At 37.1% G+C, this 23,038-nt stretch overlaps 1 protein-coding gene across 1 annotated transcript in view; it reads left to right on the top strand.

Moving 5' to 3' along the window:
- Window positions 1–23,038, top strand: part of Dirc2 (disrupted in renal carcinoma 2) — a gene marked incomplete at its 5' end in the record, with an annotated part of 81,362 nt that overhangs the window by 25,679 nt on the left and 32,645 nt on the right. The window contains 3 exons of the mRNA XM_013019433.1: window positions 1,639–1,732; window positions 14,522–14,787; window positions 19,056–19,185. Coding sequence (XP_012874887.1) covers window positions 1,639–1,732; window positions 14,522–14,787; window positions 19,056–19,185 — 490 coding nt within the window. The remainder of the gene's footprint in view (window positions 1–1,638; window positions 1,733–14,521; window positions 14,788–19,055; window positions 19,186–23,038) is intronic.

Here is a 23,038-nt window from a genome sequence, read left to right as displayed (position 1 = left end):
ACTCATTGAGCCATACCTGTAAGCCCTTTATGTTTTAGTTTACTTTTCAGATAGGGTCTCATATTTTTCATCTGGGCTGGCTTTTTCTCCCATGTAGCAGGGATTACAGAGGGTGAACTACATACTTAGCCCTGTGTGCATTTTTTATCAATGTGTTCTATAAGTTATAAACAATCTGACTATCTGATACAGTTAGCTACAAAGGCACATACCTATTGTCCCAGCTACATGGGAGGATGAAATCAGGAAAATTGTAACTACAGGCCAGCTTGGACAGAAGAGTCGGAAAGATTTTTATCTCAGTGATAGCTATGGAAAAAAAAAATCACAGTCCAAGCCCATGCCTAGGCAGGAAGTGAGGCCTGTGTCTCAAAAAAAAATCACCAGTGCAAAAGATGACTCAGTGGGAGAGTTAGAAAGCACAACGCCCAGAGTTCAGATACCAGTATCTCAAAAAAGACTGATGAACTAAGAAAATTTATAGACCATTATTGTAGAATTGAGAATCAGAAAGTCCTTAACATCACTTTTTTTTTGCTTTAAAATTGATTTTTTATTACAAAAGTAACATGCTTATTGGAGATCGTGTGCAAAATATTAAAAATATATATTAATTAAAACTAAAAGCCAAGGGCTGGAGACATGACTGCAGTGGTAGAGATTTTGACTAATAAGCATGGGGCCCTGAATTCAAACCCCAGCACTCCCCTTCCCCCCAAACAATTACATAGATCACCAAAGATAAGCACTATTTATATTTTTATTTCTCAGTTATTTTGGTATGTGGTTATATATGTATGCACTATCTATACATATATACATAGTATACCAGCACTATACTAAGATGTACAAGGAAGCATACCTTCTATTATTTGTAACTGATGTCATTCTAATCTCAAGTCCACTTTTATGCCATAGAGTTGTAAGGAAACAAAACTCCAACTTTAACTCCCCCAAACTCTTCCCCCAAAGCTTCACTATTCTAAAACAAGGATCGGTTTGTCCTCAGAATAAGAAAATATACAGTTGGTAGGTTGTTAATTTTTGAGAAATTTTAAAATAGTTAATGTATTACAATACTTTCTAGGGACAACAGAGAGGTTTTTAAAATTGACAATTTGCATTTTAAAACAAGAATTTTGTATTGATTAGATTAAAAATAACTAGTCATTCTGAGCACTGATGGCTCATGCCTGTAATCCTAGCTCTTCAGGAGTCTTAAGATATGAGGATCTCGATTTGAAGTCAGCCAAAAAAGAAACCAGGAGTGTGGCTTAAGTGCTAGAGTGCCTGCCCAGCAAGCATGAGACCATGAGTTTAAACCTTAGTACTGCCAAAAATTTTATTTTCCTATATAGTATATTATATCTGAATTGAACAAAACATTCTCAACATTCAGTTTGAAAAAAATTAGTTAATAGATTTTCTAGTCTTGATACTGTCACTGAAGTTTCTATGAAAGTGAAAATCATTTCATTTTCAGTATATAGTTTTTTTTCCATGTTGGATATTATAGAGAAAAGTATGTTAGAATATAATATCAATTTGGCAGATTAATAAACATGTTTATTCTTAAATTAACATCAGACTTATTTTAAAGAACATAGAGATTAACCTTCCATTATTGTTTCTTTTTAGGTCTTCGGGTAACTGTGCTTCTGACATCCTTCCTTATGGTTTTGGGAACTGGTCTAAGATGCATACCTGTATCAGACTTAATGATTAAAAGAAGGTAAATCATATAAGTAACTTCATACTTTTTCTCATACTTTCTCTTTTATTATAAGTGTATATGTTCCATTGTAAGCTTTTAATAACCAGATCCATTTTTATGATCAGTAGAGAATTATTTTCAGTGAAGCATTTTTATTTTGTTTTTATTTATTTATTTTGCTGATCCTGGGTGTTGAACCCAGGGCCTGGGCTCTGTCACTGAGCCTGTCTGTGCTCAAGGCTAGTGTTCTATCACTTGAGCCACAGCACCATTTCTGACTTTTTCTAAGTAGTTTATTGGAGATAAGTGTTTCATGGCCTTTCCTGCCTGGGCTGGCTTTGAACCTCAACTCTCAGATCTCAGCCTCCTGAGTAGCTAGGATTACAGCATGAGCCATCAGTGCCTGGCTTTGAAGCATTTTTATTATACATGATTATTCAGTTTATTGTCATATGGAAGATACTGTATCAGTTGTTAATTTCACTGTCAAAGATAATAACCATTAGAAAATAATAGTGGAAATACAAATATATACATACATTCTAACATACATGCATATATATACTAGAGCAAATGCCACAGAAGAGATAACAAATTAGCCCTATGAGACTGAGGATATCAAAAAAGAGTTCATCCCCATACCCCCTGAAGAATCTTCAAGAGTTAATGTTAGGGAAGTGCATTTGTTGAAATCTTTAGCACTCAGCGGAGGGGGTGGGGGGAATCTGGAGCAAAATGGAATAATTTACATTCTATTTGCAAAGAATTTGAAAAGAAGTAGAACTTGAGTGTTTATCTTGGAAGGTAACAGTCAAGTAAACATAAAAGAGAATAAATAAACCTTTGGGCTAGTCCATTGATTGCTTACATTTCTGGTTTACATGCTCCAGGGCAGGGCTTTTCAGGTGAATTGCTTATGTAGATTACATGATATTTTCCTACGTGGGACAGACTGTTTGTGAAGTAAGAGCCAGAGAACAAGAGCTGAGCAGAACCACCTAATCAAATTTAAAACTTCTAGATGTATGTGGCATATATCATCTCTACTAATATCCTCTGATAAACTCATGCTACCTAGCTAGAGACAATGGACCAGGAAGATGTGTAAATTTCCCTTTGTGAAAGGAATAATAAGTGTTATGTACCATAAAGACACATGTGAACTATTTCATTTGATCATCACAATGCTCTCTAAAGATGGCTGTCACCAGTGCACAATTAACATTAATAATCCAAAAGATATTTGCTATTTAAAAATAAAAATAAACTTATTCCTTGTTAGCATAAATACTTGCAAGTAAGTATAGCATACTGTGAGACAGACTGAAAAGGATTCTTGAAATCTTAGTATTGTTATAGAAATGTTTTTGACCTCACTGAGTCCTTGACAGGATCTTGGAGACCCTCAGTGGTGTCTAGGAAATTGCTATTGTAAAGTGTTTTCTTAAAGCAAATACATTATGTCTTCACTCTGTGTATTTACGTACATATATAAGTGCATTCATACAAGTTCATAAGAGCTGTAATGATCAAACTCTATGTTGCGTGATGAGTAAAATTTTGAGGACTGTCCCCAAGGGAAGAGTATTCCAAGAGAGAGAAAGCAGGAGTGTGAGGGTCTATATGAGCTGAGGCCTCTTCTGGGGTAGAAGGTAGTTTGATTTGTATGCAGCAACATTTCTATACTTGCAGCCTGTAGCTTTATCCTTAGAGGGTATAAAGTATAACTAACTTCTCACTTGGGTTAGACTGGATGTTGTTTTTCTAGGAATTATCTACAAACAAAGGCATTTTTATTAACTAGGATGTAAATTTCTTAAATTGATGTTTCTCAGACTGGGATTTTTGGATATGACCTTGAGAGAAATGTTTTTCCTTTCAAGAGGATCCCATAAATCACTAAGGTGTGGACAACACTGATCTACAGATTAAGATGTAAGAATGGATAGAAAGGAGTATTCCAGTTATGAAGGTCTTGATACTTCCTATAGAATTTTACTTTTCTCGTGGGACAGTTTGGAACTACATAGGTTTCTAATCAAAGGAGCAATAGTATCCAGGCAGTGTTAGATAAACTACTGATTGAAGTGTGCAGGGATAGACAGTGGCAGAAGAATAGACAAGATTGAGAGCTCAAGCTAGAGTCATTCTTTTACTTGTCTTTTGTTTCCTTATATATTATTAGATTATTCATTCAACAGAACCCCTTACATTCCAACTATGTACTACACTCACCTTCTATGTAGGTATGGAACCTAAGTCCTTATGCATGCAAGGCAAACACATACCAAGCCTGAGCCTATCCTTCATCTCTCCTGAGCACTGGGAGTACAACAGAGAACCAAACCCCTACCATGCATAGAGTTTATATTCCAGTTGAGGAGTCTAGCAATAAACTGGATAAGTAAGTACAAACACATAGTATGTGTCATAGGGGAAAGCATGAAGTAGAAAAGAAAGGCTTCAATTGTTGAAGAAAAGCTGGTGAAAGATCTTACTAGGAAGATAGTCTTTTGGTATAGAAACTTGAAGAGAGTAATGGATAACACAGTGTTTAGGAGACAAGCAAAGGGATCCACAGGGATAAAATGTACAAGGGAGAAGAGCACAGCTGTTAGGGAAGCCAGATAGCTAGAGCCAAGTGTGTGACTTAGAAGGAAATGTGAGAGCAGTTGCAGCTTGTGGCTGAAGTATGGGGCAGGATCCAAGACCATATCAGCTTTCAAAGGACTTCAGCTTTTTCTGAGTTAGGAAACCACTGGATGTTTACAGAGGAGTGTCCTGACTTTGGGCTGCTGTATTGAAAATAGACTGGAGCTAGAAGTCACAAACATAATAAGGAGACGAGCTGAGAAACCAGTCAGTAAGCTGGAGGAGAGATGATGGGGGCTTGGGTGTCATGTTAACTCTGACGATAAGAAGTAGTGAAATTCTGATGATATTTTAGAAGATTTGCTGGTGTACTGAATGTGGAGGAAGAGGAATCCAGAGTGACTCCTACCTGCAGGAAGAATTGGGAATGGAATAGCACAGATGTGAGCAAGAATGTGAGAAGAGATTGGTGGTGGGATGATTGAGACTGCTCTCTGGCACCTTCAAAGCTATTGATTCCTTTTAACAGAGATGGGGAACACAGCCAGAAGGGGAAGTGGGTTTAGGACAAGAAGCTGACTTTCATTTTGAACAGAACTTTCCATTTTCAAAATAAATGTTCTCTTTCCAGAAAATTCACAATTATAAGCATTTCACATTTTAAAGGGTAGAAAAAAAGCACATTTCCTGTGGAAAGCAAGTTATTTTTCATCCTTCTGAGTTTTATAATTGTATTTGAGATAGTCTTTTATTTTCAGATACACATGGGCTTTTAAAAAACATTAATAATTTTTAAGTACAAAATTCCATGTAAGTTTAAATTCAACAAGGCATTCTTTTAAAGATGCCTATTAATACTTATATTAGCTTTTATTCTGAGACATCTGTACTATTATTTCTCTCCAGTTGTGTATCCATGTAGATCCTCTTCAGTTGTAACTAATGCACTAGGAATGGAGTTGACTCTACATCTTGGTGGAGAAGGTGATTAGCAAAAGAAAATTCATGAAGACGTATAACAAAGAGTAAATAAGAAATAAAATCAAGCTGGACGCTGGTGGTTCAAGCCCGTAATCCTAACTACTCAGGAGTCTGAGATCTCAGGATCGTGGTTCAAAGCCAACCTGGACAAGAAAGTCCGTGAGACTCTTACCTCCAATAAACCACTAGAGAACTAGAAGTGGCACTATGGCTCAAGAGCTAGAGCACTAGCCTTGAGCTCAAGAGCTCGGGGACAGCATACAGGCCCAGGGTTCAAGCCCCACAACCAACAAAACTATACCTTATGCAACTATTAAAAACTCTACAGTTGGAACATATTTTCAACTAATAAATTTTATCAGGCTTCTTCTGATACTCAGAAGAGATGGTAGACATATGCAATATGTTTCTGAACAGCACTTGAACAAGAATTCATCTAACTCTGTTTTTGTATCCATTTCACTTGGAGATTTTTGAGCCTCTTTCCAACCCAGCCTTTTGGATTAGTGGCCCCATATCCTTGTTTTCTTAAATCTTGGTTCCTGGAAGTCTCAAAGCAAGAGAACAACAGCTTTTCAATGAGTTTCTACCTCTCTCTGTTTTAATATATTAATCATAGTATTTTATCTAAAGAGTAGTAATGAAAACTCAGGAAAAGTTTTTGCCACTTTTCTTTTATAGAAATTTATAAGCAATAGAAAATACACCAAGGTATATGTAATAGTATTGAAAGCTGGTTAACCAGGCACTATTGACCATTTCTGATAAAAATACAAATTACTATGAATTTGCTAGTTTATAAGGCCAAACTTTGCCTTAATAATCGTAAATAAGTAATTTGGACAGTGGCTAATATTTGCATACAAATATTATTGATGTGCTAATAGTAGTATTACTAATATATTTATGTGAAAATATTAGTAAATAAGTTGTTGGCAATAAATATCTATCATTAGGAAAATCTTTAAATTTATTTTGTACATTGGTAAAACAATGTCACAAACCATTAACAATTATGATTATAAAGTTAAAATGTTCATGGTATAAACTAAAATGATTTAGTATATAAAATTGTATGCATATCATGCCTGTCTGTGAGAAAAGGATTCATTGGGGGAAAAAACTGAAAGATAACAAGACTGAAGAATCACAGTAGTAGTGTTGATGGTCTGAATTGAGGTGTTGAAGTTACAGATGATTTACTTTGTGTGGACTCACTTATTCTACTATGAGTATTTACTCTTTTAAAAAGTCAAATAAGGGCTGGGAAGGTGGCTCTGTGGTAGAGTGCTTGCTTTGCATGCATGAGGCCCTAGGTTCTATTCCTCAGCACCACATCAGCAGAAAAAGCCAGAAGTGGTGCTGAGGCTCAAGTGGTAGAGTGCTAGCCTTGAGCTAAAAACCTGAGGGACAGCACCCTGGCCTAGAGTTCAGGCCCACGAATGACAAAAATAAAAATAAAAAATAAACGTTAGGAGAAAACACCTTGCTCATGTAACTGTAACCCCTATATACAGTATTTTTACAATTAAAAAAACATATTAAAAAAGTTCGATAATGATGGAGATGGCTACACTACAACGTGACTTACGTGCAAATTAAGACAGTGGATTTAATGTAATATGTAATACAAATTAAAATTGTAATTAAAAAAAGTTAGGAGAAGACTAAAAAACATGAGACAAAAAAAGGGGAGTTGGATATCTCTCAGGCCAGGGCTACATCCATTTTTCTCCTGTGCCTTGCCTAGTGATTCTTGTATTTGCCCTTGTAAAACACCCAGTGAAATGTCTTTATAGTAATTAAAACAGAAGAGAAAAGGAAGAGGATAGGGAGAATGACTCAGTGGGGCAGTGCCTGTCTAGCAATACAGTGCCCTGAATTTAATCTGTAGTATCACAAAAACAGAGTGATTCACCAAAGATTTTACTACTTTTAAATTAGTGAAGGCTCTAGATGAGTCTTTTCTTATCACCTAATCCAGTATTCCTTTCACTGTTCTTCTGCTCTTTCTTAATGTGTTTCTGTACTTGATAAGTTATTACAACTCTTTTTAGGGCCAGGGCTAAACTGCCCTCCTTTGTATTTCTTATAATGTCTAGCAACAGATACCTTGACCACAGAGGAGATACTCAATAAATACTTTTAATTGAATCATGATTGGGCAATTTTATTTTTTCTGTCAGTTGTAGCACCTGAACTCTGGGCCTGGGTGCTGTCCCTTAGCTCCTCAGTTCAAGGCTACCGGTCTATCACTTGAGCCACAGTGCCACTTCAGGCTTTTTCTGCTTATGTGGTGCTCAGGAATTGAACCCAGGACCTCATACATGCAAGGCAAGCACTCTATCACTCAGCCACCTTCCCAGCCCCTGGGTAAAATTATTGAAGTATAAAAACATAATACATTTTCATACAATAAAATTGGAGTCATAACAAAATCTTTAGAAGGCTCATAACTTTTCCATGATTATCTCTTAATTTTCCTTTTCCTAACTTCATTTTCCTGTACTAAATACATAACATTTCTGGCTTTTTACTGCCCTGTCTTTTTTGGCTATTTAACACTGTTGCCATTTTGAATATATAAAAATTCTGTTTTGAAAAGACATGAATAGGAATCAGGAGAAATTTCTGAATTGTTGGTTTATTAAGTTTTGCACGTAATTCTAAATTATTTCATATTTTATTTTATTTTTTTAATTTTTTGGAGGGGTCCATTTGTGGGGCCTGAACTGTGGGCCTGGGCACTGTCCCTCAGCTCTTCAGTTCAAGGCTAGCACTCTACCACTTGAGCTACAGCGCCACTTCCGGCTTTTTTCTTTTTGCTTATGTGGTGCTGAGGAATCGAACCCAGAGCCTCAGGTGTGCAAGGCAAGCGCTCTACTGAGCTACCTTCCCAGCCCCAATTATTTCATATTTTAAAGCACAGAATTTAAGAATATCAGGTTTATATTGAGGAAGTAACTGCTAAGTTTCTAAAATGTCTCTCATGTTGTCTCAGACCTAGTTTTGGTACACTGGAGGCTTAGAAATTAGGTCTGTGCACAGAATAAAACTGTGTCAGGTACTGTGTGCCTCTGCATCCAGAACTCTGGGTTATCTTAATAGTCTGATTTGGGCTATTCCTGCTGAATGAGACCATATGAGAAAGCAGACAGATGTGGGCCAATAGCATCAGTTCTAATTTTGATTTTTAGTCCTGGCTTAGCCATTAGTTAGTAACATGATTAGGGTTCCACCTAGTACATTTTAGATAATGGAAAGTTACAATTAGAAATGTGACTTTAAGTGTGTTAACTTCTATGAAAAGGGTTGGCTATTCAGGTAAGGTCTGAAGGCCATTGCAGGTAAGGTTGGAAGTCCTTTATGGCCATAGAAATTCAAATTATATGACATCATGTTATTCTAAGTAGACATAATTTAGGAATTATAGATTTTCCAGGATGTTGGGGAGCAGAAGGACAGGATACCAGAATATCATTAAATACAAGCTAAAATGTCAAGTACATTAGAAAGTGTGAACTATTGATCTTCAGTCTGAGCTCCAGCTATTGGCATTTGTTTGAAAAGCTAAAGTACATTGAATAATATGTGTGGGTGCCAACCCTCATGTCCACAGAGGCCTTGTCCTCTCCATGGGCAAGGGCACCAATTGAGGGCAAAAGGTACCCACAGCAGCCGCAGGACTGGGCAGCAACTCCCATGGACGAAGCATTGTTAGCAAGCCTCAGTAGTTCTGTTATGTTAGGTAATTGTACCATCTCAGTTCTGTTGTTGCTAGATACTTCTGCACCTCCAATCTACCATGTCTCTCAGCCTCCTAGGGAAATTCCTCTCTCATCCATTTTTCTATTACATGGCTTGCAGCGGTAGTATAAACTAAGCTCATAGAAGTTAGGAAAGGAGAGGAAAAAGAGAAAAGGAAAGACTTGAGGGAGGAGAAAAAATGAAGGGTGTTGAGGACAAAGAGAGGAGAATAGGAGAAGAAGGCAGCATACCTGCTGCTTGAGAGACTTGCAGAGCTGCAGGCAGCATGCAGTCCCCTAACTGGATATGCATGCCTGTCATTGGATGTGGCATTGCAGGTAAGGAAGCAAGTTTAGATCTCTCAAATTACCTCCTTGAGCTTCCACATAGCTCTCTTTCTGCTGCCCAGCAGGCAAACCTGCTTCTGCACACCCCTGACATTTAAGTTGTTTTCAACTATCTTTCTGTTATTGAAACCCTTTTTAGTTGGAAAGATACCATTGTTTTCTCTTTCCTTTCTTTACCGCCTCTGTAATTCCCCTTCTTTTTTTTTTTTTTTGCCAGTCTTGGGGCCTGAACTCTGGCCTGGGCACCGTCCCTCAGCTCTTCAGCTCAAGGCTAGCGCTCTACCACTTGCCACAGCACCACTTCTGGCTTTTTCTGCTTATGTGGTGCTGAGGAATGGAACCCCCAGCCTCATGCATGCAAGGCAAGCACTCTACCACTAAGCCACCTTCCCAGCCCCTGTAATGCCCCTTCTTAATCATCTTTCTAGATTCTTAACTATTTTTTTTTTGCCAGTCCCAGGGCTTAAACTCAGGGCCTGGACATTGTCCCTGAGCTTTTGCTGAAGGCAGCAATCTACCACTTGAGCCACAGCTTTACTTCCAGCCTTTTCTGTTTATGTGGTACTGAGGAATCAAACCCAGGGCTTCATGCATGCTAGGCAAGCACTCTACCCCCAAGTCACATTCCCAGTCCTCTTAATTATTTTTAAAATATTGATATCCTCTAGTGTTTATTCTCCACCAGTCCAATATCAACATTTACATCCCAACTTAGACCTGCTTATTCAGTCATCTAGTGGGCATTATTATCTTGGCACAATGCCTCACTGTACTTGTTATATTTCCTTAACAATTCTCCAAACCACACCTTCCTTCACCTACCACTATTGTTGCCTGACCCACCTTAGAACTGCTGCAGGATATCTGTCCAAGATTCCATGCCTGCTAATGTCCACTCTGGCTATCCTTCAGAGAGAGGAGTACATAGAGCCCAGGAGATGTGCCACTTTGCTCATCTCTTTATTTACTGGACCCCAGACCTCTTTGCCAAATCTGTTCGTCCTTGGTGTGTTCCCAGGTCATGGCGTAGCGACAAGAGGGCTTGCAAAGACTTCCATTTGTACTCATGTCCAGGCCTCACAGACAAGCACATTAGAGCAGGTCTGATTATTGCCCTGTGATTTTTTTATGTTCCGGTATTTCTTCCTATGATGATAGGTAACATTCCACCTATGCCTAGAAATGCTCAAGCTGATTTTAGTTTATCTTATTTTTTGGTAATAGTATTGGGGCCTTCCTTTTGTTTGCTAGCTAGGTGCTTTACACTGGAACTAAACCCCTACTGAAGAACTTTGACTTATTATTTTTACGTTCCCATATGTACCTATTACAGTGCCCTTGCAATACACAATGAATACTTAACACATGGTATTGAGTCAAATAATGACTGCTGCTTATATTAAATACTTTATCATCTTATGTTGTCATTTTAGAGAGTTTTTTGGAAATATCTATATGATTTTATTATGTCTTAAGAGTCAGCATTTTTCTGGAAAAACTAATCTCAGATTTTGCTTTGACACTGGATAAGAAAATTAGGCTTTTATATTAAACGTAACTTTATTTTAAAATGGTATTTTCAGATTTCATTTCATAAGTGGGGGCAGTTTAACAAGCCATGATAGTATATGCCAGTAATTTTAGATACTTAGGAGTCTGAAGCAGGGGGATCATGAGTTTGAAGCCAGTTAAGGTAAAATTAGCAAAACCCTACCTCAAAAATAAAAGGCAAAGGGCTGAGAACATGGCTCAAATGGTACAGTGATTGTATAGTATGCAAGAGCTCTGGATTTTATCCCCAGTAACTGGGAGAAAAGACAAAAGGTGATTTAATGGTAGAAGAATGTCAGACAAACATGAAAACCTTTATGTTACTGATTGGTGTAACATCACAGAGTCACTCAAACAATACTTTATGACCATCAGCATATTATATAATTGCCAAGCCTTGAGGATTCTGGGATATCATATGAGGAGGACCAAGACTAAGTTCTGGAAAAACTAAGAGATGCTGGATAAAAAGGAATTGGGCTTACCTGCTAGTGGGTAATCCTCATAGATTCAGAAGGTTATCCCAAAAGCCAAAAGATCTTTTATAAAGACTGTGTGTGATGGCTTTTAATGCAAAAACCAAGCAATTATTTAAAATTTGTTGTCGTTGTTGGTTGTGAGGCTTGAACTCTGGGCCCTTAGCTCTTCAGCTCAAGGCGAGTGCTCTACCACTTAAGCCACAGCACCGCTTCTGGTTTATTGGAGATAAGTGTCTCACTGACTTTCCTGCCTGGGCTGGCTTTGAGCCATGATCCTCAGATCTCAGCCTCCTGAGTAGCTAGGGTTACAGATATGAGCCACCAATGCCCGGCCAAAAACTGGTAACTTTTAAATGTCAAATATATTTGTCTTAATCTTGAGATGATTTTAACTAATAATTCATATTTCAGTGACCTCTAAACAGAATCCCAAGTGCTCTATGCTCTCTGGACACTTATCACAAGTGCCATGTTGTAGAAGGGATATTCTTTCCTGACAACTTAGTGAACTGCACTTGGATAAACCTTAAATTATCTCACACATTCTCTGATTCTTGCACTTGTTGCCTGGATAATTTAGGAACGGCAATGAAAAGTGAAGCTATAGCAGTAATTTGAGTTTTATACTTTTAACTCTGAATTCATCCTATTTCACGTCTTTTATCTGTTTTTGATTAATCATTTCTTCCATGTCCTTCTTTTATTGTTAACACTTTTAGGCATCAAGTTTATTCATTCCAATGCTGCTTTTAGGAACAGCTCAGTTAAGAGTACTGTCAAAGAGCCATCATGCATAGTCTGATTGTTGTGCCATCTGGAGTCAGGATCAGGAATCTTCCTATAGTGAAATTGCTGTGGGAGCAACCAGCTTTTTGAGGAACTGATTGTGTAAACAGTTTCAGTTCATTTTCATCATCTAAAAAATAGTTCCGTTTACATAGGAGATTTTAAAATGTTTTCCATTTGCTTAGTATTATTAATGACACTTAGAGCTACTTTGTCCTTAAAGAAGATATTTAAAAAGATATAGGCAGACCAACTTCATAATATTTTACTTCTAACTTACTTGTTTCTATACTAGGACTCTACCTCCTCTCCCATATACCTATTTCCTTCTGCTTTCAGAAAACTTCCTAAGTGACTTAAAGATGGTAGTTGTTAGAAGAGGAGGAGAGGGAAGAAATCTGAAACAGGATACTTAACAAGCAAACAAGACGGGAAAATAGTATGAAAGCATGCCTTATATACTATCCTTTTTCATTTTCTCTACTTCCAAGGCAGGAGATTAAGCTGTTCCTCTTTCTAGTCTAGGTTGTGTGGACTTCTGTTTCTTTTTTCCATAAAGTCTTTTCTTGAATATGAATGTGTATGTTGAGGGCAGGGAACAATAAAGACAAAGGGTTTGGTCAATGAGATAAGTAAGATATAAGAGTGTTGAGTAACATACTGAGAACAGATGCAATAATAGAAGTAAGAATCTACTCCTCAATAACTCTTAAAACTAAAGTTAAAATCAGTATTAGAACTGAAAGAATATGCATGAGAACCTATTTCCATCCTCATCCCCCGCTCCCAAAAAATAACTAAAAAAGCCTGGTTAACCTGTGATTCTAATCCTTAACCTCACAGATACTTAGCAATGCATATGTAATTAAACTCATCTTCTCATTGTATAATTTCCAGTATCTGGGAAAAGATGGGTATGAAGTGTTGAGCTTTATTGTGTTGTTTCTAGGGCTGTGGTGCTTCCTATGTCTATGAATGAGTATTGTGAGTGGTGGCCCACTAGAAAGAATATGTGAGTTGAAGTCAGACTTGATCTAAATTTCAGCTTTACTTGTTACTACTTATTTCAGCAGATTTTTTAACCTTTGCTGGCTTCAGCTTTTACAGTTCAATAAAATTTCAATAAATGAGAATAATGATAGCTACCATGTGGTATTATAAAATTAAATGAAACAAAGGTTATAGGAAGTACTTAGTTTGGTATATGGCAAGAACTAGAGGCTTTAGTAAATACTTATGAAGTGAAAAAAATGGTAACTGTGTATTTGATCTCCCTTAGACCTTTTAGTAGGGAAGTCAACTTGCCTTTTAAGTGTATCATATTCATTAACAGCATGTATTTATTTTCATGCAGTCATTGTATTCAACATATACTATTAAAAAATGAATTAGGCAACTTGTGGATAGGATGGAAGGGAGAAAACGAAGGAAGGGGTGACATTGTCCAAATCACTCATTACCTGACTTATGGAATTACAAGCCTCTTTGTACAACTCCTTAATAATAACAATAAAATGTAAATATATGTAGGCATATACATAAATATGTGCATGTATGTGTATGTATATGAACATACAGGGCCGTCCTAAGCCCCTGTAGTGATCCATTTGAGAAGGCATAGGATTCTTGGAAGATTGCCACATCACTTGCCCCTTTTTTGTAGGGTTTGTTTTCCTCAAGCATAGAGGAAATTGGCCAGGATTTTCCTCTTCATAAAGTACCCAGATCCACTGGTAACCAGTGGCTCACTCCTGTAGTCCTAGATACTCACAAGGCTGAGATCTGAGGATCATGATTCAAAGCCAGCCTGAGCAGGAAAAGTTCATGAGACTCTTATCTGCAATTCTGGCCAAAGCCAGAAATAGAGTTGTAGCTCAAGTGGTAAAGTACTAACCCTGAGTGAAAAACTTTAAAGTTCTCAGAATGGAGATCAAAAAGGGCCTCATGCTTGCTAGGTAGATGCTCTTATCACTAGAGCCGTGCCCACAGCCCTTGTTGCTTTAGGTATATTTGAGTTAGAGTTTCACATTTCTTCCCAGGCTAGCCTGGACTGTTATCTTCTTATTATACCTCTTGTATTAACTAGGATTACAGATCGGAAACCACCATGCTCAGTTTTTGTTTTGAGATGGAATCTCACTGTTGTTCCCTGAGCTGGTCTTCAACCTCTATCCTTCTGATCTCTGCCTCCCACATAGCTGGGGTTACAGGCATGAGCCACCATGCCAGGCTACTTATTCTTATTGTCATAGTTAAACTTCTTTTTTGGCTGATTTTTTTTCTACTTCAAATAACTCACAGTTTTGTAACTTTTCTAATTACAGATTAATCCACGCAGGACAACTGTTAAATGGATTGGCAGGTCCAACGGTAATGAATGCCCCACCCTTCCTCTCCACAACATGGTTTTCTGCAGATGAACGGGCCACTGCCACAGCGATTGCGTCAATGCTCAGTTACCTCGGTGGAGCATGTGCATTTCTAGTGGGACCGCTTGTTGTTCCAGCACCCAATGGGACAGCACCTCTTCTTGCTGCAGAGAGTAGCAGGGCTCATATTAAAGATCGCATCGAGACTGTGTTATATACAGGTAATCTGAAGTTTTTCCTTTTCCTGGCAGACAATGATTCTTATTCCTATCACAATCTCACTACCAGATAATACACATGTACACATAACATGCATTCCTTTTTGTATAACATGGAGATAACTATTTAAAACCTATCTTTCCTAGGAAGTTACTAAATTAAAATGTATTCTTGCTAGATGGCAGTCTTACTTTTGCCCTTTTCATCCTTTTTTCCATGAAGCACTGTATATAACACATATGCTTGTATCTTCTTGCAATATACTATCATTTTATATTTATATAAAACTGTTTCTCCCTTGCCATGTTCCCATTATTAGTCATATTCACCTAACTGTGATCACTTACAGTCTTCATTTTCTTCTCTCCATGTGTATCAACCTTTCCAAAACATTCTTTTGGATCCTTTTTCGCTTAATTTCTGAAGTCAGAAATTAAGTCTGCTCTTATATTCAATTTCCTACAGATCTTCTTGAGTATGTTTCCCCTCCCCATATGCCTGTTCATTGTTTCCTTCCTGATGTGGAACTCTTTGGGTTATCATTGTTGGTTGGTTTTAGTTTTGGGTTTTTTGTTTGTTTGTTTGTTTTGCTGCTTCCAGAGTTTGATCTGAGAGCCTCATACTTGTTCAGTTTGCTTGACTGGCACTCTACCAATTGAACTACACCTCCACCCTGGTATTTTGCTGGTTAATTGGAGATGGCATCTGTTAATTGGAGATGGACTTTTCTGTCAAGGCTGGCTTCAAACCAGGATCCTCCAGGTGTCAGCTTCCTAAATAACTAGGATTACAGATGTGAGCCACTGGTGTACAGCTCCAACAGAACAGTTCTTATATATTTTGACTGCATGTTAAGTACTCTGCTCAGCAATTGGAATTGGTAAGATCAAAAATAAGTATAAATAAAACTATTAACTATACAGACGTAGAGAAACCTAACTTGCCTAGGTTTGGAGAAAAGCTGAAAGGTCAGGAAAGCTTCACATGACTGTAATAATGATAAAATTAAGAAGTTCATCAGTAGTTCACCAGATGTTCATGGGATTGAAAGAATAGTCAGTGCAAAAGGAAGAAGGATATAAGAGAACTCAGTATGTCCAGGACCTGTAATTTCATATGTCAATGGTGATGTAAATGTGTGTTTGAATGTTAGTAATTCTTTCTTCACATATGAACATACTTTGAGCTTTATGTACTTGTCACTGAGCCTGACACTGAGGTAGACATGGTTCCTGCTCCAACACAAGTTACAGTAGCCTGAAATATGCAGACAGTTTTTTTCAAAGAGAAAATGGTGATAAAACAGAGGAGGAAGATGCCATACAAACCATTTCAAGTTGCTTTGAAAACTCCTTTGAGGAACACCTAGTCCAGATTTTGTTTCAAGCAAAGCTCCTTGGAGATGCAGCATCTCAAAACTTCAGGGATGGAGAGTTAGCCAAAATCAGGTGGCAGAAGAATAAAATAAAACCACAGAGAAAAAGCCCAGTAAAGGAATAGAACCTGGTAATCCAAGTAGCTGAAGCCGAGAGTGTTTTAGATCTGATGAGACTAGCACTGGACAAAGCCAGAGTGGAAGCCAGGTGATTCAGATCTGCGAAAGGTTGAGAGCTTGAAGTTCACCACTCTGGAGAAGTTGAAAAGGTTAGAAAGTTGTATGATGAAATTTACATTTCAAGAAGTGGTATAGAGGAAATAAAACTGAAAGCAAGGGCAGGGGCAACAGATACTCACTTTAAATATATAGATGGCTAAATTCTTTTAAAGAAAACAGTTGAAACATAAAAATAAGCCAATAAAACTGAAAATAGGTGGCACTTAACTTTTAAACTTTATTTTGGTAGTATCAGTCATCTTATTGAAAGCCTAAATGGCAGCTGTGTCTCTTCAAGGCAGTGTTAGGCACATACCAATCCTCTGCATCTCTCTGGCTCATGGCTTCCATGCAATTAGCAATAACCACAACAGTCTTGAAGAAAAAGAATTTTTTTAAAGGAGAATTAAGAATTCATGCCTATCAGTTTTCACACTTACAATCAAGCACGGTACTGACAGTACCAGACTAATACATGCTCCAGCAGAAAGACCCTTGCAAACATTATGCTAGGTGAAAGAAGTCAGTCACAAAAGACCACATATAAAATTTGTAATTTTCTAATACTCAAACCCGTAAAGACTAAAAGTAATATAGTGATTGTCTAGGGCTGGGAAATTTGAGAGTAATGGGTACAGGATTTCCTTTTTCAAATGATAAAATTATGCCAATGGTTTCATAATGGTGTATAAATGATACAAAATATTTGGACCATCCTTATTTTGTTGTCAACAAGATGGAAGTCAGTTTATTTAACCATGAAGGTGACAAAATTACAACCTCTTATGATACATTATCGGAAGAGAATGTGCAGTGCACATTCCAGGAGTGTGTACAGTAGCACATTATAGTTGGACAGCATTGGAATCCATGTCCAAAGCTACCTATCAGAGAGCCTGAGGCTTTTTTGATTTTTATTGTTATTATAAAGGTGGTACTCATAGAGGTTACACTTACATAAGCCAGGTAATAAGTACATTTCTTTTTGCACAATGTCATCCCTTCCTCCGCTCTCTCCCATTTTTTTCCATTTCATCCATACCCACAATTTGTGTGGTTCATGTTCAGCATAGTGTCTAGTGAGTACCACTGCTGCATTTGTTCACCCTTTATCCCTCCATTTTTGTGCTCCTCTTAGGAGCACAGCTTTCTATTTTGCATATCTCACAGAGCTACTAACAAAAATGCCTTTAGAATGGTAGCCAAGGAATATGACCAAGGCAAAAACAGAAGAAATGTAAATGACTAATATGCATGTTGTAAAGATGCTTATTCTGTAAATTAGCAATCTTGTCTGTCCAAGTTGGAAATATATAACTTTCTAGTTGAATTAAGTAAAATAATCTACAACGCCAGGTGCTGGTGGCTCATGCCTGTAATCCTAGCTACTCCGGAGGCTGTGATCTGAAGCCAGCCTGTGCAGGAAAGTCTGTGACACGCTTATCTCCAGTTAACCACCAGAAAACCAATGTAGAGTTGTGGCTCTTAAGTGATAGAACATTAGCCTTGAGCAAAAGAACTCAGGGACAGAATCCAGGCCCAAGTTCAAGCCCCATGACCAACCCCCTCATCCCCCTCAAAAAAAATCTATTAAGGTGTCTCATACAAATCCACTAAGTATATATCCTAGAAATAGAATTGTGCGGCAAAAAGTACATATAGATATGTACTTTTTTTTTGGACCTTTATTGGTCCAAAAGGAGTGAGGGTTTCAACAGGTAGGTCAGTAGTCCCAAGTTTCCTGATTTCAGTGAATGCTGTGCTTTTCTTGTCCATTGGGCACAGAACAAAAGCAGGGACTTCCAGGTGCCAGCACTGTGGAAAGGAGGATGAAGTCTTAGAAACTTCATTTTCTGTAAGGGGGCTAAACTAAGATGGCTTGGGTGTTCATTTTCTTTTGGTTGTTCAATATTCCACATTAGCTAGTCTTGTATTTAAATTTTTTGTCTTATTGGTTGCTTATTTTTAGAATGTTCTCTTGTCCTGTTAACTTTCCTGCAATGCTCTGTAAATTGGATCTGTCCTACTGAGGCTTCAGAAATCTTACACTTGATCAAATAAATTCTACCAATTTTCTCTCATAATCTTTCTTCCTCAGTATTGTCCTTTATTAAATAGGCATCTTAGGCTGGGCACCAGTGGCTCAGGCCTGTAATCCTAGCTACTTAGGAGGCTGAGATCTGAGAATCTTGGTTCAAAGCCAGCCTGGTCAGGAAAGTCCATGAGACTCTTATCTCCAGTAAACCACTCAGAAAACCGGAAGTGGTGCTGTGGCTCAAGTGGTAGAGCACTAGCCTTGAGCTGAAGAGCTGAAGGACAACGCAGGCCAGAGTTCAAGCCCCAGGACCAACCAAAAATAGACATCTTATCTCTGTTTCAAAAATCTCCTTTACAGTAACGCACTGTTGGATTTTAATGTTTTCTGCACAGAATAACAGTTGTCTACTCCTCATTCATTCAGTCTTCATAGTGCTTTGCCTATAGAGTGATTTCTTTCTGCGTCCTCCTAAAATGTCCATTTCCACCTTTCTCACTGGATTAAGATATTGTGGCTAGGTACTGTGTTTTTGCATATCTTTATACTGGTGTAAGATTTAGTTCACACTGAATAAGCATATCTTTTAAACGTTTTCTATCAGTAGTTAGTTAACATTTTACTTTTTGTTTTGATTTCAGAATTTGGAGTTGTCTGCTTAATATTCTCTGCAACACTAGCTTATTTCCCACCCCGACCTCCTCTTCCTCCCAGTGTGGCTGCAGCAAGCCAGCGGCTGAGTTACCGGCGCAGCTTTTGTAGATTATTAAGGTAAATACGGGTAGGATTGTTGGGAAGTTGTGACTTAAATCAAAATAATTCCATGTTTTGTAAAAGTTAATTTGAGATAGTAATTTTCATCAATTATTAAGCAAGCTGCAACTAATTGATATAATTCTAATTAAATATTTTGATGTCCTACCAGAAATCTATCTTGAAAAATCACCTCAAACAAAAGTGTCTGTGAGTGGTATATTATCCACAGACCAACTGTACAATAATTTACTTAATATTTTTAAAACCAAATCTCTTATTTTCTTTACAGAATTTTCTTTTATATAAAGACGTCACACAATAGCATCTGTAAAATTAGGAGTTTTATGTGTTGATTGTTTTACTAGTGTGTATTTGTTAAAGAGCATGAAAATAAACAAGGGCCTGTCAGTACAAGCTGAATAAAATATTACTGTGATTCACCTAAAATCACCTCATGTGCCACCAGTAGGGTCATACTTTTAGAAATTTAATTATTTTATTTTATTGGCTTAATTTATGTGTAGTTAGATGAAATTCTGCCCTTAAAAGCTCCAGTGCCAGTATTAAAATTAATTCTTTGGAGATAGAGAAAATCATCACTTCTGATTATGTCTTGCATTTGGACCACTTGAACTTATCTTTTGACTTTTTCCCCATTAAATTGTAATAAGTATGTATTACTTTTAGTTATTATATATTATTCTTTCTAATTGGTTTTTTCTTATCTTCCTCCCAAATGTCAAATTCCTTACAGTAAAGAACTATTTCTGGTATATTCTATTCTCTGGTAATCTTGTCCAATAGTAATATAATTCAAGCTACATGTATAATCCTTTTTAGTAGCCTCATTAAGAAAGATGAAAAGAAATTAAACTTAGTGGTATATTTTATTCAACATAATTTATACCTAAAACATCTTACCATGTAGTCAATATTAAATTGAATGATTTGGTATTTTACATTCTTATATTTGTATAAATCTTTGATACCCAATGTCTCATACCTTTACAGCATATTTCAGTTTGAACACTAAATTTTCCCTGGAAATAGTTGGAATATATTTAAATCTTATTAAATTTAAAGTTGAAAAGCATTCATTGAATGATGTTCTTCACATTGTACTATTTATTAAAAATAAAAAATAGAGCATTTTCAAGTTTTGAATGGACAGACTTTATTTTTTTTTTTTCAGTCATGGGCCTGAACTCTGGGCCTGGGCACTGTCCCTCAGCTCTTCAATGGGATAGACTAAATAAAATGGAACAGAAAATAGTATTGTATCACATGTATTGGGGATACATGTTTTGGGGAGACTTTTAGTTCAGCATATATAATATGTGTGTGTGTGTATATATATATATGTATGTATATATATATGTACATGTACATGGGTAGGTCACAAAATAAATTCTTACTTTAGGGTACAATAAGAAATTTTTGAAAACTATTTCTCTCTAATACCTAGTGTATTTCCTTCCACATACTAAATAATGAAAAATGCTAGTTACATTGAATTGTAGTTAGTGGCACACATTGGAAGATGATAGATTAAAATAGTAGTTTTAAAAATTCTGTTGAGCTAAAACATTTTCATGCAAAGCTAGCAGAAGAAGTTGACTATCAAGATAAAGCTGTATAAATAGATTGGGGTCATACTTTATTAGGCCATACTAGTAATTTTGGACCATTCTGTAGGAAATATAAGGCATTAAAGAATTATATACAAGATAGTTCTGACAAGAATTAAGAGCTATTATGATATACCTTATGTTTATTTCTAATTACCTAAGACCAAAGACCTTCAGTCTGAGTTTAAATCATAAAGCATACTATCTTTCTTCTCTGGTCTTTGTTGTTTTTTTTTTTTTTAACCACCTCCTATCATTCTTTGGCTCTTCCCTCATTGGTCTGTTTACTTTTCACCATGGCCTGCTCTCCCTTTGGCTGTTCCAGGGAACTCTGTAGACCTTCCTTGCCACATTCCCTTAGTCTGCAATTTAACTTCTCTGCTCTTTTCAAGACCTTCTGAAATTAACACTTACTGGATTAATCAGAACAAGGGAACAACTGACTCTGAGTTCTAATTCCATTGTCTAGGGGCAGAAAAAAAAATCAATGACCATGCCTCAATGTTTTCACTGCAGTTATTTATTTATTCTCCATGTGATTCCTTCCTCTTAATCTGCTTTTATCCTATGTAACCTCATATCAACATTTCTTTCCCTTTATGTATTGGTGCTGATGTTTGATGATGATTATTGTTGTTGCCTTTTAGACTTTAAGAGTCAGAGTTGAGTTGGACAGGTTCCTTATTGAGGGCACATGGTCATATTCACTTAGTTTTTTATTCATTGCCTTGTTTATGTTTCCTCATCTTCCTAATCACCTCTCAAATGCCATTTGTGTATATTCCTTTGTCTATTTGCTTTAGCAGTGTGTATATTATTTTGCATGAGTATATATTTATATGTAATATATATCATTCTGTTTAGCTGTTTTCAGTAAATACTATATAAGGTTTATAAGCTCTGTTTGGGAATGTTCCAGTAATATGTAAGATAGGCAAGAACCCCACATTTCCTTAGCCAATATCTAATATTTTACTGTGAAAATACCGTACAGAGGGGTTACAATTACATGAGCAGGGTAATGAGTTGTTGCCTCCTCCTTTGTTTTTCCCCTATCATCCCTGCCCTCCCATCTCCACAACTATTCATATGTAAGTAATATTGTTATTTGTGCTTTACCCACGTCCTCCTTTTGACATTATAAAGTACATCTCAGAGGATAGATCATATTAATCCATATGTTAAAAAATATTGGCTTGGCCATCCATATGTTAAAAAATATTGGCTCGGCTAGGCACCAGTGGCTCATGCCTATAATCCTAGCTACTCAGGAGGCTGGGATCTTAGGATCATGGTTCAAAGCCAGCCCGGGCAGAAAAAGCTGTGAAACTCTTATCTCCAATAAACCACTCAGAAAACCGGAAGTTGCGCTGTGGCTCAAGTGGTGGAGTATTAGCCTCAAGTGGTGGAGTATTAGCCTTAAGCTGAGGAGCTAAGGGACAGCACTCAGGCCCAGAGTTCAAGCCCCATGACAGAAAAAAAAAAAATGGCTCGCTCTTTTTTTTTTCAGGAGTCTTACTTTTTAGCTCAGACTAGCCTCAACTTCATATCTATAGCCTGTGTACTTAGGAACTCTTTTTAGATATAAATGTGTTGTCAATATCTTACCTCACAGCTTCTTAATACTTTATTAATTTCAAATCAGTGTTTCAGTTTTTATAGTCTCATAAATAGTTTTCAGAATATTTTTTTGTTTTAATCTGGCTCCAGATTCTGCATTTGCTTGAATGTCTTATAACCTCTTTCCATTTCCATCTCTTTTTCCCTTGTAATTTACTTGTTGAAGAGCTAATTCTTTTGCCTCCAAAATCTGGATTTTTTAAATTATTTTTAAAATTTTATTTTATTGTAAAGATTCTATACAGAGGGGTTACAGTTACATGAGTAAGGTAATGAGTACATTGTTTATTGAGCATTGTTACCCCCTCCTTTGTTTTTCTCCTACTATCTCTTCCTTCCCCCAGTACCCCTCTTCCCTTTCCTCCCCCCCCCTCCAAGTTGTAAAGTTCATTTCTTTTCTTCTTTTTTTTTTGCCAGTCCTGGGGCCTAAACTCTGGGCCTGGGCACTGTCACTCAGCTCTTCAGTTCAAGGCTAGCACTCTACCACTTGAGCCATAGCACCACTTCGGCTTTTTCTGCTTATGTGGTGCTGAGGAATCAAACCCAGGGCCTCATGCATGCAAGGCAAACACTCTACCACTGAGCCACCTTCCAACCTCTCGTTTCTTTTTTTTTTTTTT

Source organism: Dipodomys ordii, unplaced genomic scaffold (genome assembly GCF_000151885.1).
Source record: "Dipodomys ordii isolate 6190 unplaced genomic scaffold, Dord_2.0 Scaffold45, whole genome shotgun sequence".
Taxonomy (NCBI): Eukaryota; Metazoa; Chordata; class Mammalia; order Rodentia; family Heteromyidae; genus Dipodomys; species Dipodomys ordii.
This window is presented reverse-complemented; position numbering and strand designations above follow the sequence as displayed.